Here is a 27,080-nt window from a genome sequence, read left to right as displayed (position 1 = left end):
GGTGAGTCCAGAGAGTCACCACTGTCTGTTTGTTCTAGTGGTGAGTCCAGAGAGTCACCACTGTCCCTGTTTGTTCTAGTGGTGAGTCCAGAGAGTCACCACTGTCTCTGTTCTAGTGGTGAGTCCAGGGAGTCACCACGGTCTCTGTTCTAGTGGTGAGTCCAGAGAGTCACCACTGTCTCTGTTCTAGTGGTGAGTCCATGGAGTCACCACTGTCTCTGTTCTAGTGGTGAGTCCATGGAGTCACCACTGTATGTTTGTTCTAGTGGTGAGTCCAGAGAGTCACCACTGTCTCTGTTTTAGTGGTGAGTCCAGAGAGTCACCACTGTCTCTGTTTGTTCTAGTGGTGAGTCCAGAGAGTCACCACTGTCTCCGTTTGTTCTAGTGGTGAGTCCAGAGAGTCACCACTGTCTCTGTTCTAGTGGTGAGTCCAGAGAGTCACCACTGTCTCTGTTTGTTCTAGTGGTGAGTCCGAGTCACCACTGTCTGTTTGTTCTAGTGGTGAGTCCAGAGAGTCACCACTGTCTGTTTGTTCTAGTGGTGAGTCCGAGTCACCACTGTCTGTTTGTTCTAGTGGTGAGTCCAGAGAGTCACCACTGTCTCTGTTTGTTCTAGTGGTGAGTCCAGGGAGTCCCACCACCTCCCCAGCATCCACCTGTAGGCTCTGTTTCTAGATGCCTCCGGGGGGGGTCTTAATTCCCTGTTATTCTATTTGGCTTATTATTTAACTAAAATGTTAATGTTACAGGGAATGAATAGGGACAGAGCCCTGACGCCAAACTATGCTTCATATAACTATGCTCAACAAATATATATTCATTCTAAGAGTTGTCTGACTGAACTCGCTTTACAAAAACAGAAAAATAAAAACATTTAGTAAAAAAAAAACTAACTGAAAAGTATAAAACTATAGTTAAAAGATAACAGGTATAATTGAATTACTGTAGGTGAGGAATGAGTCTGAAAAAGGTGGGTTTTGAGTGTGTGTATGTTAGTGAATTATGCAGTCACGTCCAAATGAATACAGGTGAAAACTGGTCATCACCTCGATGGCTAATAATGTTCTCTATTTTTATTAATAATAGGTACCAGGAAAAGACAAACACTAATGCAATAGAATTGATTCAAAATTCAAATACACATTGTGGCATGATCACCAGTGTTGATTTTGACAGGAAATTCTCATTTTAGTTTGTCATATTCTCTTGAACAGTTTTAATTTAGTCACCTGGAATGTGTTAGTGTTAGTCTAGTTTTAGTCAACTAAATATCAGACTAAAATGTATTTTGGCACAAGGCCCGTCATAATGATTGATTTTACACTTGCTGAAAATAGCCGATCTACAAGCTCACAACGTGTCACACTGCAACGTGTTGTGAGCATGTAGATCTGCTATTTTCAGCATGTAAAATGACTTATTGTCAAGCTATTTAGTGTATTTTGCAGTTTCCCTGCTTGAAAGGGATGGTACAGACCATAAGGAGATTTTAACTGGGTTTCACTCAAACAATGACCACACGGTTTCCTTCTTTTTACTCTTCTTTACTTAGTTTTTGTAGTTGAGTACAGTTGTACATGGGAATATGAGTAAGTCAGTCAGGTGAAAAACCTTAAAGGGAAAATAAAAAACTAATGTAAGTATAATGCACATTAAATCAATACACATCTGTTTTAAACACCTGTAAATATCATTCTTACTTAAGTGTCTCTTTATCAATTCATTTTTACTCAATTCGTTTTTAAACATAATAATCTCATGAAATGTAAATTAAATAAACTGAATTAATTAGTATCATTCAAACATTTTATCAATCAATAATCAATTAAAATGTATTTTAAATCAAATAATCATGTTCATGTCCAATTGGCCATCATGTTTCCTTTGACTTCCAGTCATCACAGACAACAAACAATAACAAGTGTCCCAATAGTGTCCATGAACTGGCATGCAACCGGCATGATCTGTAAACAAATAAACAGTTCTCTCTCACCGGCTGTCTCTCCAGCTTTTATATGGCTGCACCGTTCTGCTCTGATGTTTCAGTGTGTGTTGCTCCTGTTTGGATCCACACTGTTGTTCCTCATGGAGGTTTGTGTAGGATTCCTCTTTCCTCCTCTCTTCCTGTGTTTGGTCAACGCCCTACTCTCAGGTGCAGTGAATGCACTGACGCTGATTAGTCAGGCAATTGGGGAGTGATTGAGTGTCAGTGGCAATGAGTGACCCTTTGCTCTCCTTTTCTCCAAGTTGACTTCACACTTATACTGGATCTCTTGTCCACTAGTCCCTTCCTAACATTTAGTCTAGTTTTTATTTGTTGAGGAAATTGTTAGTTTGTCATAATAGCTTAGTTTTAATTTAGTTTCCATTTAGTTTGCTGCAGTAAGTCGACAAACATTTGTTGTCATAGTATTAGTCGAGTAAATCAACACTGATGATCACAGAGAGTCAACTCTATCTACCATATACATACAGTAGGCCATATGAAAGGGCATGCTAAGTGCCTGAAAGCTTAGCAAACCAACATAACCTTTGTCTCAAATTGACCAGCACAACTATAATCCACAATGTTAGTAGGCCTAGTGTGTCCTTGCTCCAACTTGCTTGGAAATGTGCATATTGCCAGCAGGCACGTGGCAGCAGCTAAGCCGGTGAGCCTGTGCATTTCATATTTAAGCCTAGAATCAAGCCATCCAGGATCCTGGTGACCCATGACCATAAAACCTTTGATTCTGTGAATAAATGAAAATGAAAACGCTAAACAAAGGATATTGACTAAATGTACGATAGCCTACCATTTTAAATCTTTTTCTTTTTTTTTCTTTTCCCACAGAATCAAAGGTTTTATGGTCATGAATCACCAGGATCCTGGATGGATTGATTCTAGGCTTAGAATAATTTATATAAATATTTTAGTAAATATCTATGGGGAAAATTAATTGGGAGTTTTCAGTAGGTCCAGAACCCACTGCTATGCTCCATGGCTGTTCCATAGCTGCTACCCACTGTATTACACTGTACCATGGCTCCCTCTAGAGACCGTTTATATTTAGTGCACACCGTACGCTCCAGCAGCGCTAGTGCGCATGTGCAAAACCCAGTGCGGGAGCTGCTACTAAAATCCACAGAACAACAATAAGAAGCAGTTTGTTAAAACAACATTATGGCGTCTGACTGTTGACACTTTGATATGCAGAGAAAACTAAAAGGTGTGGTTTGAAAACAGTGTGGTCGTTAAGCAGGAGGAGGACGTTTGTTTGTTAGATTGATTGATTGATTGAAGAATTTATTAACAGTTTGCAGAATTACAGTACATTTCAAGCACAAACTCAATACAAAGGCTGTTAACTGTGAGTGGACGACCCAATTAAGCATTACACTTGTTTCCAACAGGGTCCACCATGTTCAAATCATCAAAACATTTAGAGACGTACAAATAGACACTTCTATAGACGGAACAGGAATTCATCAAAAAGGAGGTAAAAAGGGAAAAGAAATATATACAGTGAGGGGGAAAAAGGGGGGGGCGGGGGGGGGGATTCAGATTTTACGGGGGCCAGTTTCGAATTGCAGCCATCCGTAGGTGCCCTTTGAGAGCGGTTTTGAAGGAGTCAAGGGATTCGCATGTCTTAATGACAGTTGGTAGGGCGTTCCACATTTTGGTGGCATAGGAGCGAAAAGAATTTATTCCCTTGTTTGTGCCGAATCTGGGTTGTACATGGTTCGTTGCACTCCCTCTGGTGTTGTGGGTGTGGACTTCGTTAACATTAAGGAAGTATCTAGACAGGTACATGGGTATCTTGGTGGTGTATCGAATGTTGTGGACCAGACCCATTGCAAGTTGCTGTACTCTGTCGTCGACCCTAAGCCATTCCAGCCTGTCGAAGTGGGCAGGGGTGAGGTGGGTTCGGGGGGCTAGATCAAGTAGGAGCCTGACCAGTTTGTTTTGGGAAGTCTGGAGCCTGGTTTTAAGGGCCTTTGAGGTGCTGTGGTACCAGGAGGTGCATGCATAGTCAAAGAAACCCTGTACAAGGGCTCCTGTTAAGGTCTTCAAGGTGTTTTTGTTGACCAGTGAGGAGATCCTGTAGAGGAATCTTGTTCTATGGTTGACTTTTTTGATTACGTTGGTGGCCATTTTATCACCGGAAAGATTAGCCTCCAGGATGGAACCTAGGTAGGTAATTTCATCTTTACGTGTGATAACATTGTCACCCACTCTAACCAAGAAGCCATTTGCCTTGCTGAGATTACTAATAGAGCCAAAGAGAATGGATTCAGTTTTTCCCAGGTGTAAAGATAGTTTGTTATCAGCGAGCCAGGTGCAGATTCTACCGAGTTCAGAGCTGAGGGCATTTTCAACCTGCAGTTTGTCCCTGTCCGAGACCAGCAGTGCTGAGTCATCTGCGAACAGGAACAAGTTGCAGTCACAGGCTGAAGTCATGTCAAGCAGCTCAACCACTGAAAGAAACACAGCTGCAGGTAAAAAGATGAACTGATTCACCACGTTGTGTTTTTACTACAGTTATATTTTTTATATTATTGACTCTGAATCTTTTAACATAGAACATGACGAGTATGTCTCTAGACTGCATGGTCTAAAAGCAGCATTGCACTGGTATTGCATCTTGTTGAATCAACAATGTAGATGCCACGTTATTACTATATGTAACCATAACGTTACATGAGTCAAATCAGTAGGGTAGGATTCTGCTAGCCCTAGAATGTCTCTGTTGTTACATACACTTGGTACAATATTCCACATAACAGAGTGGCAGCGGTGGCCGAACGGATTGCGGAGCGGTCTTGATACCGGAAGGTCGCCAGTTCGAATCAGCGGTCCGACACGTTAAAATTACCACCGCTGAAGTGCCCTTGAACAAGGCATTGAACCACTACGATGAAATGTTCTATGAGCAGGGCCTGGCTGGAAACAAGTTCTTGACTTGCGGTTGCAGCAGCAGAACGGCGGCATAAATGATAAATGCTCCGTTTGCACTCACCCATTCGATAATTCCAAAGATGTGGAGTGAGATACTGTCCTCTAGTTTCACATCCATGTGAATGTTCTGGCACAAAACGTGTATTTAGTCAAATATCTCCACTTTTTCACGAGCTGCACCCGGACGGCTTTCTCTCCAGGCGAGGTGCCCGGAATGACAGCTAGACTGAATTAATCAAAACGTCCTCTGATCATCACAAACGTCATCACCAATTGACCAGGGAAGCACAAATGTTTGGGTCACACAATTGGCAGGTGCATTGCGATAGGTGCTGGGTAATTAATCACATCACCTGCCAATTGTGTGCTACGAGGATACATTTCAGAAAAGCACTAAGACTTGTTTACATCCATTTTCAATTCATCAGAACATTTAAAGATGTACAGATTTACTCTTCTATGGGGAAAAAAAGAAGGAAATAATCATGCAGTTAAATGCCTCTGTGAAGTTGGCACCCCATATGATGAAAACATGAATCAAAATGGTGTCATTCTTTAGTGCTGCATTTGTGACATAAATTGTATCATTTGTGCTGGTAGCCTATCATTGAGATATTTTAACTAAGTTACACATGTTTGCTGAGCCTTGCACCCCCCATATTTAGGTCCAAATTGAACAATACTATTCTTTCGTGTTTTTTGTTCTCTAATTTGTGCCGTTGAAACCAACAATTGTGCTATTTGGTATGTTTTATATAAATTGCTATGTTGTGTGTTACTAGGCATGTTAATGACTGTCAACATGGGGCTTGGCCAAGAGGGGGCACCACTGCACCAGTACACCTAACTAGAACAGGGCGATATATGTAGACAGTAGGAAAGTAGCATAACTTAAAATACCTCAAAATTGATACCAGCTCGATTATGAAATTTACCACACAATTCAGCACAAATTACTAAAGAATGACGCCATTTTTGTCTCCACCAGGCCGAAGGCCTGTGGAGAGTATGTTTTGCACATTGTGCGTGCATGCTTGCGTCCGTCCGTGTACAGCTAATCTCCGGCACGTTGGCCTGTCCGATGCCAAACTTTGCACACACACTCCCTGGATGCCAACGACAAACATCTGCCCCAATTCTTCCACAACAGCCTGTTGTAGCGCCACCATGAGGCCGAACTTTCCAAACACATTTCTTTACATTACTCGTGCACATTTTATCCATACATCACCCAAGGCAGTATACACTATCTCCATAGTCATGTCATCAACACGGACCTGTCCGCTTCCCCATATTCAATCCCCATTGGCTAAGATTGCCTTTCAAAGTGCAATTTGTGGGAAATTTTGCATGCACATTCCCATTAGGTGGAGGAAGAAACCACTTGAAATCTCTATAGTCATGTGATCAAGACGAGTGTCTGTTTTATTTCTCATTGTGTATCGTGAATTCGTGATTGGCTAAGATTGACTTCCAAAGTTTTCAGGAGTGGCCTTTTTTGTACAAAATGCTGCAAAAACACAGTGTCTGATTGCGGTGAAACTGCACGCATATTCCCACTAGTTATAGAGCACCGAAGTCTGACGTCAATATCGGCAGAGGGCACTAAGTCCACGGGTTCATGTACTTTTAATTTGCGTTGTAATCTCCATAGGGGGATTTTAGATCACCTCATAAGAACTGTGATTGAAAAATAAGCAAATCATCCAGGCCGTTTCACTCATATGGACATGAAGAATCAACTGACTGAGAGAAAACGCTAATGTTACTGCTGCTGAATTAGTTCCATTTTCGCTAGAAACAGACTGTATCAAATATGAGGGACTGACTGTCATAAACGATAGAGACAAACCCCCCCCCCCCCCAACTGCCAACTTCACAGAGTCAGTTAAAGAAATTAATAAAGGGAAAAACACAGTATGGAAACTAACCTTTTTACGAGGGGCTAGTTTTGAATCGCAGATGCCCGTAAGTGCTCTTTGAGAGCGGTTTTGAAGGAGTCTAGGGATTCACATTTCTTAACGTCTATGTACAATATCTAATGTTTATTCTTTTTTTCCCTCCTACTTCTATATCCTACCTTATTTATTATATTTAATGACTACTGCTCATATCTGCATTTACTTACTGTACTTATTAATGTATCACTTACTGACATGTTTGCACTCTGGTGAGATGCAAAAATACTTTTCACTGTACTGTACTGTACTGTACTGTACTGTACTGTACTGTACTGTACTGTACTGTACTGTACTGTACTGTACTGTACATTGACAATAATTTGAATCTCCTCTCATCTCAACTCCCCAGACTCATAAGAACTACAATACCCATGATGCATCACTCCCAGGTGAAGATGAACTCTCCAGACTCAGCCAGGGACGTTTCTATTAAACAGGAAGCTGAAGACGTTTCTATTAAACAGGAAGCTGAAGACGTTTCTATTAAACAGGAAGCTGAAGACGTTTCTATTAAACAGGAAGCTGAAGATGTTTCTATTAAACAGGAAGCTGAAGACGTTTCTATTAAACAGGAAGCTGAAGACGTTTCTATTGAACAGGAAGCTGAAGATGTTTCTATTAAACAGGAAGCTGAAGACGTTTCTATTAAACAGGAAGCTGAAGACATTTCTATTAAACAGGAAGCTGAAGGCCACCCACACCTCAGTAAGTTTCATGTGCTCTTCCTTTCTCTTTGAAGGCTTTAGATTAAAAGGTGACATATACCGAGGCTGCCGAGATTGTTTAATTACCTTTGGAGCATACGCCAAAGTATTTGTGCTTTTGAGCCATGAAAATCTCTGAGAAAATAGTTACATGGCTTGTTGTCGAACTGAAAAATATTCCACCGTCGCGATCCGGAACAACAAGCAGTGAGGGCTGCTTGTTGTTCACTTGCATTGATCTCGTTTTCCCAGAAGCCCTTGCAGCCCAGAGCACGGGTTGATTTCCGGTTTCGTCATCATAACGCGCTATTTCTTTTTAATTATTAGAAAACGTACAATAACAATGGCAAAAAATACCACAACACTCATATTATAGTCCGGTGGCTTGTGTCATTTCAAACCATATTGGATTCTTTGCGAATGGAATCATGGATTTTCTTTTTTGTCATAGTCTTGAGTTTCCAAAATATGTATAGTTTCCCTAATCTCCTGAAAATGTTAATGAACCTTAATTTTGTTTTACATATTGAACTGGACTAATATCCCGATATGTAAATCCATCATTGGAATATCTGTCAAATTAAAAATTTAAAGATATTCTCTATTGTATTTAATATTTAATTTTCTTATTACCATAAACAAATCGTATTTTGATTTTCACAAATGCAATGTGAAAGACAATCGGACCATATAAATTCACCATGTGATTTTCTTTACAATACAGTTTTGTATTGACAGTAATAGTATTGACCTACTACGTCTATAATTATTATGTAGTAGGTCTAAAACAGGTTTTTATGGTGTGTCTCCGTCTAGAAATGGCTCTGTGAGTGAACAATAGATACGTAGACCACCGATTGCCGATGTTTTGACAAATAGTCAGAAATGTAAAAGTTTCCAAATCAAATTGAACATCTTAGTGGATAACATTTAAACAAAAAGCAAAGCAAAAATAAAAAATGTTTTGATGGATAAATGCTAAAGATTTAAATTAATTTAAAAAAATATATTTTTTAAGCCACGTCACACACAGCATTTCCTGACGTATCGATATGGTACGATACGATTATCGGCAAGGAATACGATTGCCACATGGATGAATTGAACCCACAGCTAGTCTGAACTGTGTGAGATAACACAGGTCTTTGAATGGCTTTTTCTCAGCTTCTTCATTTGAACCCCAGCATCCCTATATTGTGGGTGAACATTTGCCTGAAATAGCCAATCTACAAGCTCACATATGCATATCTTATAGTATTAGTTCACTAAGTATAGAGTGTTTAACTTTCAAGTATTTGAAAGCTTAGCGTCTGCACTTTCTTACTCTTTACAAAACTAAAACATTACCATTATGTGCGACACAATTTCTAGCAGGTGTGAAAAATACATCTGGCGCTGCTCACTACAGTAGTTTGTGAGATTTGATCAATACAGTAGTTTGTGAGATTTTCCCCAGACACACAGGCAGACAGACTCACAGACCCATTTACAGACGTATAGAGCTACACTATGGAAATGTTTTTTGTAAAGCTATACCATCGGTCCACATTTCAAGCTTTCATTGTCAGAAGTTCTTCTGTTTCATAACGTCATGCACTGAGTGGCATGACTAATTTACTACCAGATCAGAGCTCAGATGTGAAAATCATGTTTTTAATTTGTTTCAAAAGTTCATGATTCAATTAAAAGAAAATGCTGTAACACTATTCATTTTGGGGCTAAAGTAACTACATATATTACTGCCAGTGTTTTTGGCAGCACATTTTGATTTTAGTTATAGTCTCTTGAATAGTTTTCATTTAGTTTTAGTCACATTTTAAATAGTCACCTAAAATGTTAGTCTAGTTTTAGTCGACTAAATCTACAGTTGATTTAGTCGAACAAAATTTATTTTGGCGGGCCTTGATGCCGTCATAATGACTGTTTTACGCGTTGTGTGCTTGTAGATCAGCTATTTTCAGCATGGAACTAGTCCCTTCCTAACATTTTAGTCTAGTTTTTATTTGTTGACAAAATTGTCAGTATATGTAGTTTTAGTCATCATAGCTTAGTTTTCATTTAGTTTCCATTTAGTTTTTGTCAGTGAAAAAAGGTAGTCGACGAACATTTTTCGTGTTAGTATTAGTCGACGAAAACAACACTGATTACTTCAAATTATTATTTTTTGCGTATTTGTATGCGTATTTTGCTAAAATCTTGCTAAACGGTTTAGTCAATCTTATCTAGGTAGGTAACAATTAATTTTGTACATGGAACATGGAAGAAGAATGGATTTACATTTTCGGAATCCAGTGTTGACTATCATGTTATGTTTCTGCTCCTAGACATCATGCACATGGTTGTGTGTAAAGAGGTTTACCCTAAACAGGAGAGGAGCCCCAGTCTGCTCCAGGAGGAACCAGAGCCCCCACACATTAAAGATGAACAGGAGGAACTACCTCAAAGACCAGAGGAACCTGTTGGGTCAACGTTGACATTACTAGCAGTGAAAGGTGAAGAAGAAAATGATGATGATGATGATGATGAAGGAGAAGAGATCTCTTCCCACTGCTCTGAAGTTGAACTTGAATCTGACACTGAAGTCACTGAAGACAGTGATGATTGGAAGGAGACCAGTGAAGACGATGAGGACGAAAGTCGTGACAAGAGTTTCAGTGAGTCAGCACCCTTGAAGACACGCCAGCGTGTCCACACAGGAGAAAAACCTTTCCAATGTAAACATTGTAACAAGAGTTTCAGGCAGTCAGGTCATCTGAAGAGACACCTTCTTGTCCACACTGGAGAAAAACCTTTCCAATGTAAACATTGTAACAAGAGTTTCAGTAGCTCAGGTCACCTGAAGAGACACCAGCGTGTCCACACTGGACAAAAACCTTTTCACTGTAAACATTGTAACAAGAGTTTCGGGCAGGCGGGTGGACTGAAAACACACCAGTATGTCCACACTGGAGAAAAACCTTTCCAATGTAAACATTGTAACAAGAGTTTCAGTGAGTCAGGTTCCCGGGAGAGGCACCAGCGTCTCCACACTGGAGAACAAGCTTTCCAATGTAAGCATTGTAACAAAAGTTTTACTGCATCATCTTTCCTGAAAAAACACCAGAATGTCCACACTGGAGAAAAACCTTTCCGCTGTAAACATTGTAATAAGAGTTTCAAATGTTCAGGTTCCCTGAAGAGGCACCAGAGTGTCCACACTGGAGAAAAACCTTTCCAATGTAAACTGTGTGACAAAAGTTTCAAACTGTCCGGTACACTGAAAACACACCAGCGTGTCCACAGTTCTCACAGGACAAAAAAAACATAACAAAATAAATTATGTCCTCTGTAAACAGTGTGACAAAAGTTTAAATAACTCAGGTCACTTGCTAAGACACCATGTTGTAAAAAAGAAAGAAAGTTTCCACTATAAATGAGCTCATTGGGAAGATCAAATTAAACAACTGTACATATGTTCGTAGGGAGGTCGATACTAGACAAGGACAATATTATGGATTATTATACTCACCCCTTCCCTCAAAAAATGCATATCACTTACATCTTTTAACACAGGCCTGAAAATCCACCTCTCAGCAGGTCCAAAGGAGAGGAAATGATCACTTCTCCCTTAAACAGCTGATCACCCCCTTCCTTTTCCACTACTCTGTACATACAGTGTTTGATTTTCCTGTAATGTTGTTGTTGTTGTTGATATTGGATCGCTAGCCCCTCCTATGCCCAGCTTTGGCTGTTTGTGTGAACACATAACAATGATTTGATTGGCTGATCACCCCATCGCGATCATTTGATTGGCTGATGTACATATTGAGGATAAAGAGTGAGGGCAGAAAACTGACGCCAACAGTGATTGGCCGGAATGACATTTGTGATGATTTGATTGGCTGAGCATGGAATGGGATGTATGATAATGATTGATTATAAGAGCGCCCCTCTCTTCACACAAGTGTGATTTTTGTTATTCATATCTATGAATTGATTGCATAGGGCCTAAATGGAAACAAGACCTCAAGGACTTTTTAATTTCTTTATTTTTTTTACTATCCCTTCTGGAATAAGTGTTTGACTGTACTCGTTTTTTTACATTTATGTCTAAATAAATAAATCAATGAATCAATCAATCCTGTCAATAGAGGCCTCCATTCTCCTGTTATTTTGTTTACTTCTCATTTTAAACCTTTTAACAAACCATTTATGTTGACTTTATTTGTATTATTTGCCACACTTATTTTTGCTGTTTTTATATAATGTTGCTGTATTGACGTTTGATTTGAATCTCTTGAGAGCGTAAAACGAAACCAAATGGACCCAGTGACATCACATCCTGTCCACATGATGTAGGAGATCCACATGGAAGCCCGGCCGTCATTAGACCTTGTGGTGGTGGTTCTGTTCCTGTTTGTTCCAGTGGTGAGTCCAGAGAGTCACCACTGTCTCTGTTTGTTCTAGTGGTGAGTCCAGAGAGTCACCACTGTCTCTGTTCTAGTGGTGAGTCCAGAGAGTCACCACTGTCTCTTTTTGTTCTAGTGGTGAGTCCAGAGAGTCACCACTGTCTCTGTTCTAGTGGTGAGTCCAGGGAGTCACCACTGTCTGTTTGTTCTAGTGGTGAGTCCAGGGAGTCACCACTGTCTCTGTTTGTTCTAGTGGTGAGTCCAGAGAGTCACCACTGTCTCTGTTTGTTCTAGTGGTGAGTCCAGAGTCACCACTGTCTCTGTTCTAGTGGTGAGTCCAGAGAGTCACTGAAGTATCTGAACTCATAAACAAAACGTACCAAAATACTCAAAAGAAAGTACTCAGAATAAAGTCGGAGGCAGACAGGCAAATTAATGAGGGTTTCCGAGTCCAGATTTATTGCATAGAGTACAAAACAGCTTCATGGCCGGAGCCATGCAACCCAGCCTGACGGCTTCAGGACACTGCGCCACACAGATATTTCAGTAGATTTTATACAAGCCCAATACACATGTGAATAGCTCAAGCAGACAGTCTAGGTGTGGTCACAGCTAAGAACAACAGGAGACCTCTCTAGTCTAGGTGCTGCTAGATCAAAGTAGGCCTATAGCTATTTAGCATAGAGTGCAGGCTGTGAAAGGTGCCTAAATGTCTACCCAAACACGTCCTGTTTGGTCAGGCCTATAGCTAGTATTATTCAGGCCTACAAATTTAGATGTGAAACAATTTAGTCTATGTCTAGTTTAACATTATTAAGCTATATTAATGTAAATTGTGGTTCCACCAGATACCACATCACCACTGTCTCTGTTTGTTCTAGTGGTGAGTCCAGAGAGTCACCACTGTCTCTGTTCTAGTGGTGAGTCCAGAGAGTCACCACTGTCTGTTTGTTCTAGTGGTGAGTCCAGAGAGTCACCACTGTCTCTGTTCTAGTGGTGAGTCCAGGGAGTCACCACTGTATGTTTGTTCTAGTGGTGAGTCCAGGGAGTCACCACTGTCTCCGTTTGTTCTAGTGGTGAGTCCAGAGAGTCACCACTGTCTCTGTTTGTTCTAGTGGTGAGTCCAGAGAGTCACCACTGTCTCTGTTCTAGTGGTGAGTCCAGAGAGTCACCACTGTCTCTGTTCTAGTGGTGAGTCCAGAGAGTCACCACTGTCTCTGTTTGTTCTAGTGGTGAGTCCAGAGAGTCACCACTGTCTCTGTTCTAGTGGTGAGTCCAGGGAGTCACCACTCTATGTTTGTTCTAGTGGTGAGTCCAGGGAGTCACCACTGTCTGTTCTAGTGGTGAGTCCAGAGAGTCACCACTGTCTCTGTTCTAGTGGTGAGTCCAGAGAGTCACCACTGTCTTTGTTCTAGTGGTGAGTCCAGAGAGTCACCACTGTCTCTGTTTGTTCTAGTGGTGAGTCCGAGTCACCACTGTCTGTTTGTTCTAGTGGTGAGTCCAGAGAGTCACCACTGTTTCTGTTTGTTCTAGTGGTGAGTCCAGGGAGTCCCACCACCTCCCCAGCATCCACCTGTAGGCTCTGTTTCTAGATGCCTCCGGGGGGGTCTTAATTCCCTGTTATTCTATTTGGCTTATAATTTAACTAAAATGTTAATGTTACAGGGAATGAATAGGGACAGAGCCCTGACGCCAAACTATGCTTCATATAACTATGCTCAACAAATATATATTCATTCTAAGAGTTGTCTGACTGAACTCGCTTTACAAAAACAGAAAAATAAAAACATTTAGTAAAAAGAAAACTAACTGAAAAGGTTAAAAACTATAGTTAAAAGATAAAAGGTATAATTTAATTACTGTAGGTGAGGAATGAGTCTGAAAAAGGTGGGTTTTGAGTGTGTGTATGTTAGTGAATTATGCAGTCACGTCCAAATGAATACAGGTGCAAACTGGTCATCACCTTGATGGCTAATAATGTTATCTCTATTTTTATTAATAATAGGTACCAGGAAAAGACAAACACTAATGCAATAGAATTGATTCAAAATTCAAATACACATTGTGGGATGATCACCAGTGTTGATTTTGACAGGAAATTCTCATTTTAGTTTTGGTCATATTCTCTTGAATAGTTTTAATTTAGTCACCTGGAATGTGTTAGTGTTAGTCTAGTTTTAGTCGACTAAATATCATCAGACTAAAATGTATTTTGGCACAAGGCCCGTCATAATGATTGATTTTACACTTGCTGAAAATAGCTGATCTACAAGCTCACAACGTGTCACACTGCAACGTGTTGTGAGCTTGTAGATCTGCTATTTTCAGCATGTAACCAAGTGTAAAATGACTTCTACTGGATCTCTTGTCCACTAGTCCCTTCCTAACATTTAGTCTAGTTTGTATTTGTTGATGAAATTGTTAGTTTGTCATAATAGCTTAGTTTTCATTTAGTTTCCATTTAGTTTGCTGCAGTAAGTCGACAAACATTTGTTGTCATAGTATTAGTCGAGGAAATCAACACTGATGATCACAGAGAGTCAACTCTATCTACCATATACATACAGTATGCCACATGAAAGGGCATGCTAAGTGCCTGAAAGCTTAGCAAACCAACATAACCTTTGTCTCAAATTGACCAGCAAAACTATAATCCACAATGTTAGTAGGCCTAGTGTGTCCTTGCTCCAACTTGCTTGGAAATGTGCATATTGCCAGCAGGCACGTGGCAGCAGCTAAGCCGGTGAGCCTGTGCATTTCATATTTAAGCCTAGAATCAAGCCATCCAGGATCCTGGTGACCCATGACCATAAAACCTTTGATTCTGTGAATAAATTAAAATGAAAACGCTAAACAAAGGATATTTACTAAATGTATGATACCATTTTAAATAATCAATCTTTTTCTTTTCTTTTTCTTTCCCCACATAATCAAAGGTCTTATGGTCATGAATCACCAGGATCCTGGATGGATTGATTCTAGGCTTAGAATAATTTATATAAATATTTTAGTAAATATCTATGGGGAAAATTAATTGGGAGTTTTCAGTAGGTCCAGAACCCACTGCTATGCTCCATGGCTGTTCCATAGCTGCTACCCACTGTATTACACTGTACCATGGCTCCCTCTAGAGACCGTTTATATTTAGTGCACACCGTACGCTCCAGCAGCGCTAGTGCGCATGTGCAAAACCCAGTGCGGCAGCTGCTACTAAAATCCACAGAACAACAATAAGAAGCAGTTTGTTAAAACAACATTATGGCGTCTGACTGTTGACACTTTGATATGCAGAGAAAACTAAAAGGTGTGGTTTGAAAACAGTGTGGTCGTTAAGCAGGAGGAGGACGTTTGTTTGTTAGCAGCTCAACCACTGAAATAAACAGCTACAGGTAAAAAGATGAACTGATTCACCACGTTGTGTTTTTACTACAGTTATATTTTTGATATTATTGACTCTGAATCTTTTAACATGGAACATGACGAGTATGTCTCTAGACTGCATGGTCTAGAAGAAGCATTGCACTGGTATTGCATCTTGTTGAATCAACAATGTTGAGGCCACTATTGTTATTACTATATGTAACCATAACGTTACATGAGAGAGAGAGAGAGAATTATTATTACTAATGTAACCATAACGTTACATCAGAGAGAGAGAGTGAGAGAGAGTGTGTTTGTTATGACAGTCAAGTCAGTAGGGTAGGATTCTGCTAGCCCTAGAATGTCTCTGTTACATACACTTGGTACAGTATTGCACTTAACAGAGCCATAGAACAGTGTCCTTGACTTGCGGTTGCAGCAGCAGAACGGCGGCATAAATGTGATAAATGCTCCGTTTGCACTCACTCATGATTCAATAATTCCAAAGACGTGGAGTGAGATATTGTCCTCTAGTTTCACATCCATGTGAAAGTTAAAACGTGTATTTAGTCAAATATCTCCAGTTTTTCACGAGCTGCACCCGGATGGCTTTCTCTCCGTGCGAGGGGCCCGGAATGACAGCTGGACTGAATTAATCAAAACTTCCTGATCATCACAAACGTCATCACCAATTGACCAGGGAAGCACAAATGTTTGGGTCACACAATTGGCAGGTGCATTGCGATAGGTGCTGGGTAATTAATCACATCACCTGCCAATTGTGTGCTACGAGGATACATTTTAGAAAAGCACTAAGACTTGTTTACATCCATTTTCAATTCATCAGAACATTTAAAGATGTACAGATTTACTCTTCTATGGGGGAAAAAAGAAGGAAATAATCATGCAGTTAAATGCCTCCGTGAAGTTGGCACCCCATGATGAAAACATGAATCAAAATGGTGTCATTCTTTAGTGCTGCATTTGTGACATAAATGGTATCATTTGTGCTGGTATCATTGAGATATTTTAACTAAGTTACATGTTTGCTGAGCCTTGCACCCCCCATATTTAGGTCCAAATTGAACAATACTATTCTTTCGTGTTTTTTGTTCTCTAATTTGTGCCGTTGAAACCAACAATTGTGCTATTTGGTATGTTTTATATAAATTGCTATGTTGTGTGTTACTAGGCATGTTAACCCTTAGAAGGTGAAAGACGCCAATTGGCGTCTTCATCAGAATTCCGTAAATGATCAATGACGCCAATTGGCGTCTTCACAGTTTTTGATGAATCTAAACATATTAATATGCTCCGAAGCGCTGTTTAAATTCCTGAGCTTATATTCCAACTACATTACCCAGAAAACCCGTGTCACGTGACACACGTGTACGTGTTGCCATTGGAAGCTGGTCCCACCCCCTGTAAACAGTGGGGGCAGAGGGAGTCTTCATAGTTTTCATTGCTTTGCCTGTTTTGCCGTCTCGCCCGAGCGATTTTCTAGCAGAAAAAGTTTAAAGCAGTACTATTTATTTGAGCGAGTTTTGTGGTAGTAGTATTGATCCATACGCGTCCCAGTCGCCTTCTCCAGGCGGAGTAGCCCTGGTCCAGTGCTTACAGCGAGACTCGCTGCTCCCTCCCTCCTTTTTTCATTGTCTCCCCATCGTCGTCCGATGAGCTATACCGGGAAACCATTGAAGAAGACGATCAACCCGGAATGTTTTGAGGTAATCTTATTGTAGAAAATGCCCTTCTATAGTGATCAGAAATCATAAGATGATCGCTACAAATAGATGCTTGGATAATTACTACTACTAGTCAGATCATGACGCCAGAATGACTCACCACGATGGCCCCCAGCCATTAGCCAGCACCAAAGGTGCTGGCTAATGGTGTTGGTCGGTGCATTGGTGCTGGCTAATGGTTGGAGGGGGGGTTGGTGTCGATCGGTTGGTTGGTGCAGTACAAATGTATCGTAGCAGGCATGCACGCATGGCAGTACAAGTATTTTATATTGTAGCGTGCCTTATAGGCGATCTGATCTTTAGAGTAATGTTCGCTCCTTTTTATTTACTGTCTACAAAGACGGAGAACAAACATGCATCGTTTACTGAAGCAACGCGTGGTTGGTTATGATGACCTTGCTACAAGGATCGGAGGGGGGACGGGGAGTGAAGCTAACAGTAGCGTATTATATAAGATCTGTATGACGTTTCATTGACGTCTGAGCTTGCATGATAATTGCATTCATTGTATATTGTACACAATCATGATTGTACATTGTTTAGTGTGTCTCCGTGTGATGATGATGATGACGATGATGACAGATAGCCTACGTCCCCGTCCCCCCCCCAACTGGCTATTGGCCGGGCTGACTACAGCTAAATGTTTATTTTTATATATTTAGAACTGGCATCAGATGAGGAGGAGGAGGAGGATGATGATGATGATGATGATGAAGACGAAGAGTCAAGACTACGATGGAGTTCTCCGACACTGAACCGGATGCATTCATTCATTTCAGTTGTTTTTTTTTTTAAATTTAGCCTACACACACACACACCGTCAAGAACAACTGGAATGCAGTGGTTTGGGGACACTGGGGAGTTTGGGGACAACTGTTTTGTATGTAGGCCTATTTATTTTCTGTAATATTTATTATAATTGTATTATGTTAGTCATAAAAAATAAAAGACAAGCTTTTACAATGAGTTAGACCTGTCATGGCTATTTTGTTCACTATTCTGAGGTTTATGGTTTGACTAAGCGAGTTTCAACTGTGATTTACTCTGTAACGGTAGATGGTAAGAACCCAATTTTTTTGTTATAATACAGTATACATTCAAGTCTATATTTTGATACATATCATGGGCACAAAGTCATATCAAAAACAATGTCCTTGGATGTGTTTTTTATCAAAACTGTTTCTTCACAACAGGTTTTTGAGATACATGCATGAATAGACAAGGTACTGGTAAGACTATGTAAACATGGTATATATCAAAATGTGCGTTAGAATGTCTAATTTTACCCCAAAAAAGAATTGAGTTTATATGATGTTCCATTTCAGAGCTAGGGGGACTTTTAGCTGGATAGGTCAGATTGATCATGACTGACCATGCTATTTATAGATGGCAAAATATCTACAGTGGTACATGTGAGAAACTTTTTATTTTATTTTAATTGAACTAGACAACTCACCCTTTAAAATGAGATATTGCATGGCTATGTACGCCCAGCAGAAAAAAAGTTATTTAGAAAATAAAACTTCAACCGGGCATAACTTTTTTTGTTGTCCTAGAAACACTACCCAGTGTAAATGCAGGCTCTTTTAAATGGCTTCCAACACACAAACTAAACATTTTATCAACTCAGTTCATTTTTTTCCTGGAAGCAGACAAGCCAAGCTTTCTCTGAAGGTCTTTCGTTGTCACACATTCACAGCAGAGAATTTTCAATAAATCATTCAAAAACGCCATTCTGCCATAGAGAAGTCTAAAAACTATATAGAAATCCTTGAAACTCTCAAAGAGTTAATGACTGTCAACATGGGGCTGTCAAAATATCTCAAAATTGATACCAGCACGATTATGAAATTTACGACACATTCAGCACAAATTACTAAAGAATGACGCCATTTGTCTTACATACTTTGGAGAGTATGTTTTGCACATTGTGAGTGCGTGCGTGTGTGCATGCTTGCGTGCGTGTGTGCATGCTTGCGTGCGCGCGTGTCCGTCCGTGTACAGCTAATCTCCGGCACGTTGGCCTGTCCGATGCCAAACTTTGCACACACATTCCCTGGATGCCAACGACAAACATCTGCCCCAATTCTTCCACAACAGCCTGTTGTAGCGCCACCATGAGGCCGAACTTTCCAAACACATTTCTTTACATTACTCGTGCACATTTTATCCATACATCACGCAAGGCAGTATACACTATCTTCATAGTCATGTGATCAACACAGACCTGTCCGCTTCCCCATATTCAATCCCCATTGGCTAAGATTGCCTTCCAAAGTTTGCAGGATTGGTCCGTTATGAACAAAATGCCTCAAATCATGAGTGCAATTTGGGAGAAATTTTGCATGCGCATTCCCATTAGGTGGAGGAAGAAACCACTTGAAATCTCTATAGTCATGTGATCAAGACGGGACTGTTTTATTTCTCATTGTGTATCGTGAATTTGTGATTGGCTAAGATTGACTTCTAAGGTTTTCAGGAGTGGCCTGTTTTGTACAAAATGCTGCAAAAACACAGTGTCTGATTGCGGTGAAACTGTGCACGGTGCACGCATATTCCCACTAGTTATAGAGCACCGAAGTCTGACGTCAATATCGGCAGAGGTCACTAAGTCCACGGGTTCATGTACTTTTAATTTGCGTTGTAATCTCCATAGGGGGATTTTAGATCACCTCATATAAGAACTGATTGAAAAATAAGCAAATCATCCAGGCCGTTTCACTCATATGGACATGAAGAATCAACTGACTGAGAGAAAACGCTAATGTTACTGCTGCTGAATTAGTTACATTTTCGCTAGAAACAGACTATCAAATTATCACAGAGGCAGTTTGCTTATTTTTGGACCACTATGCTTATATGAGACGATTTTAAGATGACCCCATGTTATTCACCATAGAGAAAAACCAGGGGATGAGCGAGTGATATGATTAGTGCTAAGCTTATGTTTTCATCATATGGGGTGCCAACTTCACGGAGTCAGTTAAAGAAATTAATAAAGGGAAAAACATGTACAGTATGGAAAACTAACCTTTTTACGAGGGGCCAGTTTTGAATCGCAGATGCCCGTAAGTGCTCTTTGAGAGCGGTTTTGAAGGAGTCTAGGGATTCACATTTCTTAACGTCGAACGACTATGTACAATATCTAATGTTTATTCTTATTTTGTTTCCCTCCTACTTCTATATCCTACCTTATTTTATTTAATGACTACTGCTCATATCTGCATTTACTTACTGTACTTATTAATGTATCACTTACTGACATGTTTGCACTCTGGTGAGATGCGGAAATACTTTTCACTGTACTGTACTGTACTGTACTGTACATTGACAATAATTTGAATCTCCTCTCATCTCAACTCCCCAGACTCATAAGAACTACAATACCCATGATGCATCACTCCCAGGTGAAGATGAACTCTCCAGACTCAGCCATGGACGTTTCTATTAAACAGGAAGCTGAAGACGTTTCTATTAAACAGGAAGCTGAAGACGTTTCTATTAAACAGGAAGCTGAAGACGTTTCTATTAAACAGGAAGCTGAAGACGTTTCTATTAAACAGGAAGCTGAAGACGTTTCTATTAAACAGGAAACTGAAGACATCTCTATTAAACAGGAACATGAAGACGTTTTTATTAAACAGGAAACTGAAGACAAATCTATTAAACAGGAACATGAAGACGTTTCTATTAAACAGGAACATGAAGACGTTTCTATTAAACAGGAAGCTGAAGACGTTTCTATTAAACAGGAACATGAAGACCAGCCACACCTCAGTAAGTTTCATGTGCTCTTCCTTTCTTTAATATTATGTTCTGTAGGGCAGGGGTTCTCAACGTTTTTCGCTGGGGACCCCCGGAAATGCTTTGGCCATGTCTCGCGACCTCCGCCACAACCCCCCCCCCCCCACCCCCAATACAAACTGACTGCAAAAATACCCTTAATATTAGAGAAAATATATCATAAATTAATACTGAAACCAGATATAATCATTAAGGAAAGTTAATGCATTGTACTATGTGTACTACGTATGTAAACTCTTCATTTCCATTTTCCAGCCATTCAGTTGCAAAAAAGATTTAGAAAAAATATATATATTGGCGACCCCCCCGAGAGGTCGCGACCCACGGGTTGAGAACCCCTGCTGTAGGGCTGCCACAATGTAGTTATTTCACTGTACAATAACAATGGCAAAACATACCAGGACACTCATAATATTGTCCGGTCTGTGTAATTTCAAACCATATTGGATTCTTTGCGAATGGAATCATGGATTTTCTTTTTGTCATACTCTTGAGTTCCCAAAATATGTATAGTTTCCCTAATCTCCTGAAAATGTTAACAAACCTTAATTTTCTTTTACACATTGAACTGGACTAATATCCCGATATGTAAATCCATCATTGGAATATCTGTTAAATTTAATTTTGAAAGATATTCTCTATTGTATTTAATATTTAATTGTCTTATTACCATAAACAAATCGTATTTTGATTTTCACAAATGCAATGTGAAAGACAACCGGACTGTATAAATTCACCATGTGATTTTCTTTACAATACAGTATTGACCTACTACATCCATAATTATTATGTAGTAGGTCTAAAACAGGTTTTTATGGTGTGTCTCCATCTAGAAATGGCTCTGTGAGTCTGAACGATAGATACGTATCCCGAAACCTAGACCACCGATTGCCGATGTTTTGACAAATATTGTCAGAAATGTAAAAGTTTCCAAATCAAATTGAACATCTTAGCGGATAACATTTAAACAAAAAACAAAGCAAAAATACATAATGTTTTGATGGATAAATGCTAAAGATTTAAATATTGTAACTGTCAGACAGAAACTGATTGTGATGTTTGTTTGTTTTAAAGCTGCATCACACACACAGCATTTCCTGCCGTATCGATATGGTACGATACCATTATCGGCGAGGAATACGATAGGATTATTGCCACATGGATTAATTGAACCCACCGCTAGTCTGAACTGTGTGAGATAACACAGGTCTTTGAATGGCTTTTTCTCAGCTTCTTCATTTGAACCCCAGCATCCCTATATTGTGATTTGATCACTACAGTAGTTTGTGAGATTATCCCCAGACACACAGGCAGACCCATTTACAGACGTATAGAGCTACACTATGGAAATGTTTTTTGTAAAGCTATACCATCGGTCCACATTTCAAGCTTTCATTGTCAGAAGTTCTTCTGTTTCATAACGTCATGCACTGAGTGGCATGACTAATTTACTACCAAATCAGAGCTCAGATGTGAAAATCATGTTTTTAATTTGTTTCAAAATGTCGTGATTCAATAAAAAAAAATGCTGTAACACTATTATTCATTTTGGGGCTAAAGTAACTACATATATTACTGCCAGTGATTTTGGCAGCACAATTTGATTTTAGTTATAGTCTCTTGAATAGTTTATTTAGTTTTAGTCACATTTTAGTCACCTGGAATGTTAGTCTAGTTTTAGTTGACTAAATCTACAGTTGATTTAGTCGAACAAAATTTATTTTGGCGGGCCTTGATGCCGTCGTAATGATCAGCTATTTTCAGCATGGAACTAGGCCCTTCCTAACATTTTAGTCTAGTTTTTATTTGTTGAAGAAATTGTCAGTATATGTAGTTTTAGTCATCATAGCTTAGTTTTCATTTAGTTTTTGTCAGTGAAAAAAGGTAGTCGACGAACATTTCTCGTCATTTCTCGAAAACAACACTGATTACTGAATCTTAGCCAATCACAAATATTTGCGTATTTTGCTAAAATCTTGATAAACGGTTTAGTCAATCTTATCTAGGTAGGTAACAATTAATTTTGTACATGGGACATGGAAGAAGAATGGATTTACATTTTCGGAATCCAGTGTTGACTATCATGTTATGTTTCTGCTCCTAGACATCATGCACATGGTTGTGTGTAAAGAGGTTTCCCCTAAACAGGAGAGGAGCCCCAGTCTGCTCCAGGAGGAACCAGAGCCTCCACACATTAAAGATGAACAGGAGGAGCTTAAAGAGGAACAGGAGGAACTACCTCAAAGACCAGAGGAACCTGTTGGGTCAACGTTGACATTACTAGCAGTGAAAGGTGAAGAAGAAAATGATGATGATGATGAAGAAGACATCTCTTCCCACTGCTCTGAAGTTGAAGTTGAACTTGAATCTGACACTGAAGTCACTGAAGACAGCAGTGATGATTGGGAGGAGACCAGTGAAGACGTTGAGGACGAACGGCGTGACAAAAGTTTCAGTGAGTCAGCTCCCTTGAAGACACGCCAGCGTGTCCACACTGGAGAAAAACCTTTCCAATGTAAACATTGTAACAAGAGTTTCAGATTGTCTGGTTCCAGGAAGAGGCACCAGTGTCTCCACACTGGAGAAAGACCTTTCCAATGTAAGTATTGTAACAAGAGTTTTACATCACCATCTTCCCTGAAAACACACCTTCGTGTCCACACTGGAGAAAAACCTTTCCAATGTAAACATTGTAACAAGAGTTTCAGTGAGTCAGGTTCCCTGAAAACACACCAGAGTGTCCACACTGGAGAAAAACCTTTCCAATGTAAACATTGTAACACAAGTTTCAGTCAGTCAGGTAATCTGAAGACACACCTTCGTGTCCACACTGGAGAAAAACCTTTCCAATGTAAACATTGTAACAAGAGTTTCAGTGTGTCAAATGACCTGAAGACACACCTTCGTGTCCACACTGGAGAAAAACCTTTCCAATGTAAACATTGTAACAAGAGTTTCAGTGCGTCAGGTTCCCTGAAGACACACCTTCGTGTCCACACTGGAGAAAAACCTTTCCAATGTAAACATTGTAACACGAGTTTCAGGGAGTCAGGTAACCTGAAGAGGCACCAGAGTGTTCACACTGGAGACAAACCTTTCCAATGTAAACATTGTAACAAGAGTTTCAGATTGTCAGGTTACAGGAAGAGGCACCAGCGTCTCCACACTGGAGAAAGACCTTTCCAATGTAAGCATTGTGACAAGAGTTTTACAACATCATCTTCCCTGAAAATACACCTTCGTGTCCACACTGGAGAAAAACCTTTCCAATGTAAACATTGTAACAAGAGTTTCAGTGTGTCAAATGACCTGAAGACACACCTTCGTGTCCACACTGGAGAAAAACCTTTCCAATGTAAACATTGTAACAAGAGTTTCAGTAGCTCAGGTCACCTGAAGAGACACCAGAGTGTTCACACTGGAGAAAAACCTTTCCAATGTAAACATTGTAACAAGAGTTACAAACAGTCCAGAGCACTGAAAGCACACCACCGTGTCCACAGTTCTCACAGGACAAAAAACCCCCCAACATAAATAAATGATGTCCTCTGTAAACAGTGTGACAAGTTTAAATAAATCAGGTCACTTGCTAAGACATCATGTTGCATTCACATCATGGAGTAAAAAAGACAGTTTCCACTATAAATGAGCTCATTGGGAGGATCAAAGTAAACAGCTGTATGTTCGTAGGGAGGTCGATAGAAGAGGACAATATTATGGATTATTAATTATACTGCTCCTATATTACAAAACAAATACGGGTATATTCTCCCTGTACAGCACGGCCACCCAGGCGTGGAATGGCCTGACCCCTTCCCTCAAAAAATGCATATCACTTACATCTTTTAACACAGGTCTGAAAATCCACCTCTCAGCAGGCCCAAGGGAGAGGAAATTATCACTTCTCCCTTAAACAGCTGATCACCCCTTCCTTTTCCACCACTCTGTACATACAGTGTTTGATTTTCCTGTAATGATGTTGTTTATTGATGATGTTGGATTTTTTTTTTGAGGGTCGCTAGCCCCTCCTATGCCCAGCTTTGGCTAAACACAATGATTTGATTGGCTGATCACCCCACCGTGATGATTTGATTGGCTGAGCACGGAATGTGATGTATGATAATGTTTGATAAGAGCACCCCTCTCTTCACACAAGTGTGATTTTTGTTATGCATGTCTATGAATTGATTGCTTAGGGCCTATTTTTTTTTTCTTTTTGTACTATCCCTTTTGGAATAAGTGTTTGACTGTACTCTGTTGCTATTGTTACATTTATGTCTAATAAACTAATCAATCAATCCTGTCAATAGAGGCCTCCATTCTCCTGCTCTTTTGTTTAGTTCTCATTTTAAACGTATTAACAAATTTATGTTGACTTTATTTTTATTATTTGGAGGATGACATTACAGTATTGCATATTATGTTTGCTGTTTTTATAGAATGCTACTGTGTTGATGTTTGATTTGAATCTCTTGAGAGCGTAAAACAAAACCAAATGGACCCAGTGGAGGCGAGCATAAAAGGGGCACAGATGGGTACTCTGACACACACCGTCACGCGGGTATTACATTACAGGCGGGTGGAGCATGGATCAGCACTTTCCAGCTATTCCGGATTAAACAAAAGTCTCAAGGTGCATGGCTAGTGCCTACCTGCTCATTCCTGGCTTCTCTCCTGCTGTGTGGACGTGCATCGCTGCTGCTCATGAAGTTTTGCCAATCCCACCGCCACTTAATTAATTCCCTGAATTTCTATTTGGCTTATAACTTAACTAAAATGTTAATGTTAGAGGGAATGAATAGGAACAGAGCCCTGACGCCAAACTATGCTAACTATCATATAACTATGCTCAACAAATATATATTCAACATTCATTCTAAGAGTTGTCTGACTTAACTCGCTTTACAAAAACAGAAAAATAAAAATGTTTAGTTAAAAAAAAACGAACTGAAAAGGTTAAAAACTATAGTTAAAAGATAAAAGGTATAATTTAATTACTGTAGGTGAGGAATGAGTCTGAAAAAGGTGGGTTTTGAGTGTGTGTATGTTAGTGAATTATGCAGTCACGTTCAAATGAATACAGGTGCAAACTGGTCATCACCTTGATGGCTAATAATGTTATCTCTATGTTATTAATAATGAGTACCAGGAACACTAATGCAATAGAATTGATTCAAAATTCAAATACACATTGTGGGATGATCACCAGTGTTGATTTTGATAGGACATTTTAGTTTTGGTCATATTCTCTTGAATAGTTTTAATTTAGTCACCTGGAATGTTTTAGTGTTAGTCTAGCTGTAGTCGACTAAATATCATCAGACTAAAATGTATTTTGGCGGACCTTGTGTCCGTCATAATGATTGATTTTACACTTGCTGAAAATAGCCGATCTACAATTTACAATTTACAATTTAGGCATTTAGCAGACGCTCTTAATCCAGAGCGACTTACATGAGGCAAGAACAAAAGTATGGGAATACATCACATATATAAAATGCATTTATCAAGAAACATGCGTAAGCTAAGAACGTAACTAGAACATATCTATATAATGACACTATACATATTAAATATACATATATACACTATACTATGCTATACATATGTACTATGATGTGCTATGACTACATACAATGCAATTATTGTGCTGTCTACATGACATGCTATAAGTCTGTTTCAAATGCTATCTAAGTCTAAAAAGTGCTATCTAAGGGGGTAGGATAAGTGCTATGGGCCATGATGGAGTCTGAAAAGGTGGGTCTTCAGACTACGGCGGAAGATTGGGAGTGATGCTGCAGTTCTGATTGCAACGGGGAGTGCATTCCACAGTTTTGGGGCCAGAAGGGAGAAGAGTTTGGGACGTGTGGAGCGTTGTCCCGGCGTTTTTAGTGAGGGTACTTCCAGCTTTCCTGCGTTGGCTGATCTGAGTGCGCGGGAGGGTTTGTAGGGTTCAATCATGCTTGCAAGATATGGGGGAGCCATACCTTTGGTTGCTTTGAATGCCAGCATCAGAGTTTTGTATTCTGTGCGGGCAGCGACTGGGAGCCAGTGCAGGGAGCGGAGCAGGGGGGAGACATGTGAGAATTTTGGCTGGTTGAAGACCAGACGAGCTGCGGCGTTTTGGATCAGTTGGAGAGGCTTAAGTGCACATGCCGGTAGGCCAGTAAGGAGCGAATT

General features: G+C 39.9%; 1 protein-coding gene across 3 annotated transcripts; it reads left to right on the top strand.

Annotated features, from left to right (window-relative positions):
* Positions 1–4,444: 4,444 nt before the first annotated feature.
* On the top strand, positions 4,445–25,201 carry LOC306936345 (uncharacterized protein). 3 transcript variants are annotated; one of them, XM_079519835.1, is made up of 4 exons: positions 14,622–14,734; positions 15,329–15,380; positions 20,464–20,873; positions 23,005–25,201. In XM_079519835.1, the coding sequence occupies exons 3-4, from the start codon at positions 20,486–20,488 to the stop codon at positions 24,432–24,434; spliced, it is 1,818 nt and encodes a 605-aa protein (XP_079375961.1). In that variant the 5' UTR covers positions 14,622–14,734; positions 15,329–15,380; positions 20,464–20,485; the 3' UTR covers positions 24,435–25,201. The 3 variants fall into 3 exon arrangements, with proteins under 3 accessions (XP_079375962.1, XP_079375961.1, XP_079375960.1); XM_079519836.1 differs by lacking the exons at positions 14,622–14,734; positions 15,329–15,380 and adding an exon at positions 4,445–4,478; XM_079519834.1 differs by lacking the exon at positions 14,622–14,734 and having other exon boundaries at positions 15,234–15,380.
* The last annotated feature ends 1,879 nt before the right edge of the window (positions 25,202–27,080 follow it).

The sequence above is a fragment of the Electrona antarctica genome, assembly GCF_951216825.1.
Source record: "Electrona antarctica genome assembly, chromosome: 2".
Classification (NCBI taxonomy): Eukaryota; Metazoa; Chordata; class Actinopteri; order Myctophiformes; family Myctophidae; genus Electrona; species Electrona antarctica.
This window is presented reverse-complemented; position numbering and strand designations above follow the sequence as displayed.

Bases quoted from the DNA above. Each gene is read 5' to 3' on its own strand.
- LOC306936345 (XM_079519836.1), top strand. From the start codon at position 20,486: ATGATGCATCACTCCCAGGTGAAGATGAACTCTCCAGACTCAGCCATG. The intron at 20,874-23,004 runs GTAAGTTTCATG...TTCTGCTCCTAG, and splicing joins TGAAGACCAGCCACACCTCA to ACATCATGCACATGGTTGTG.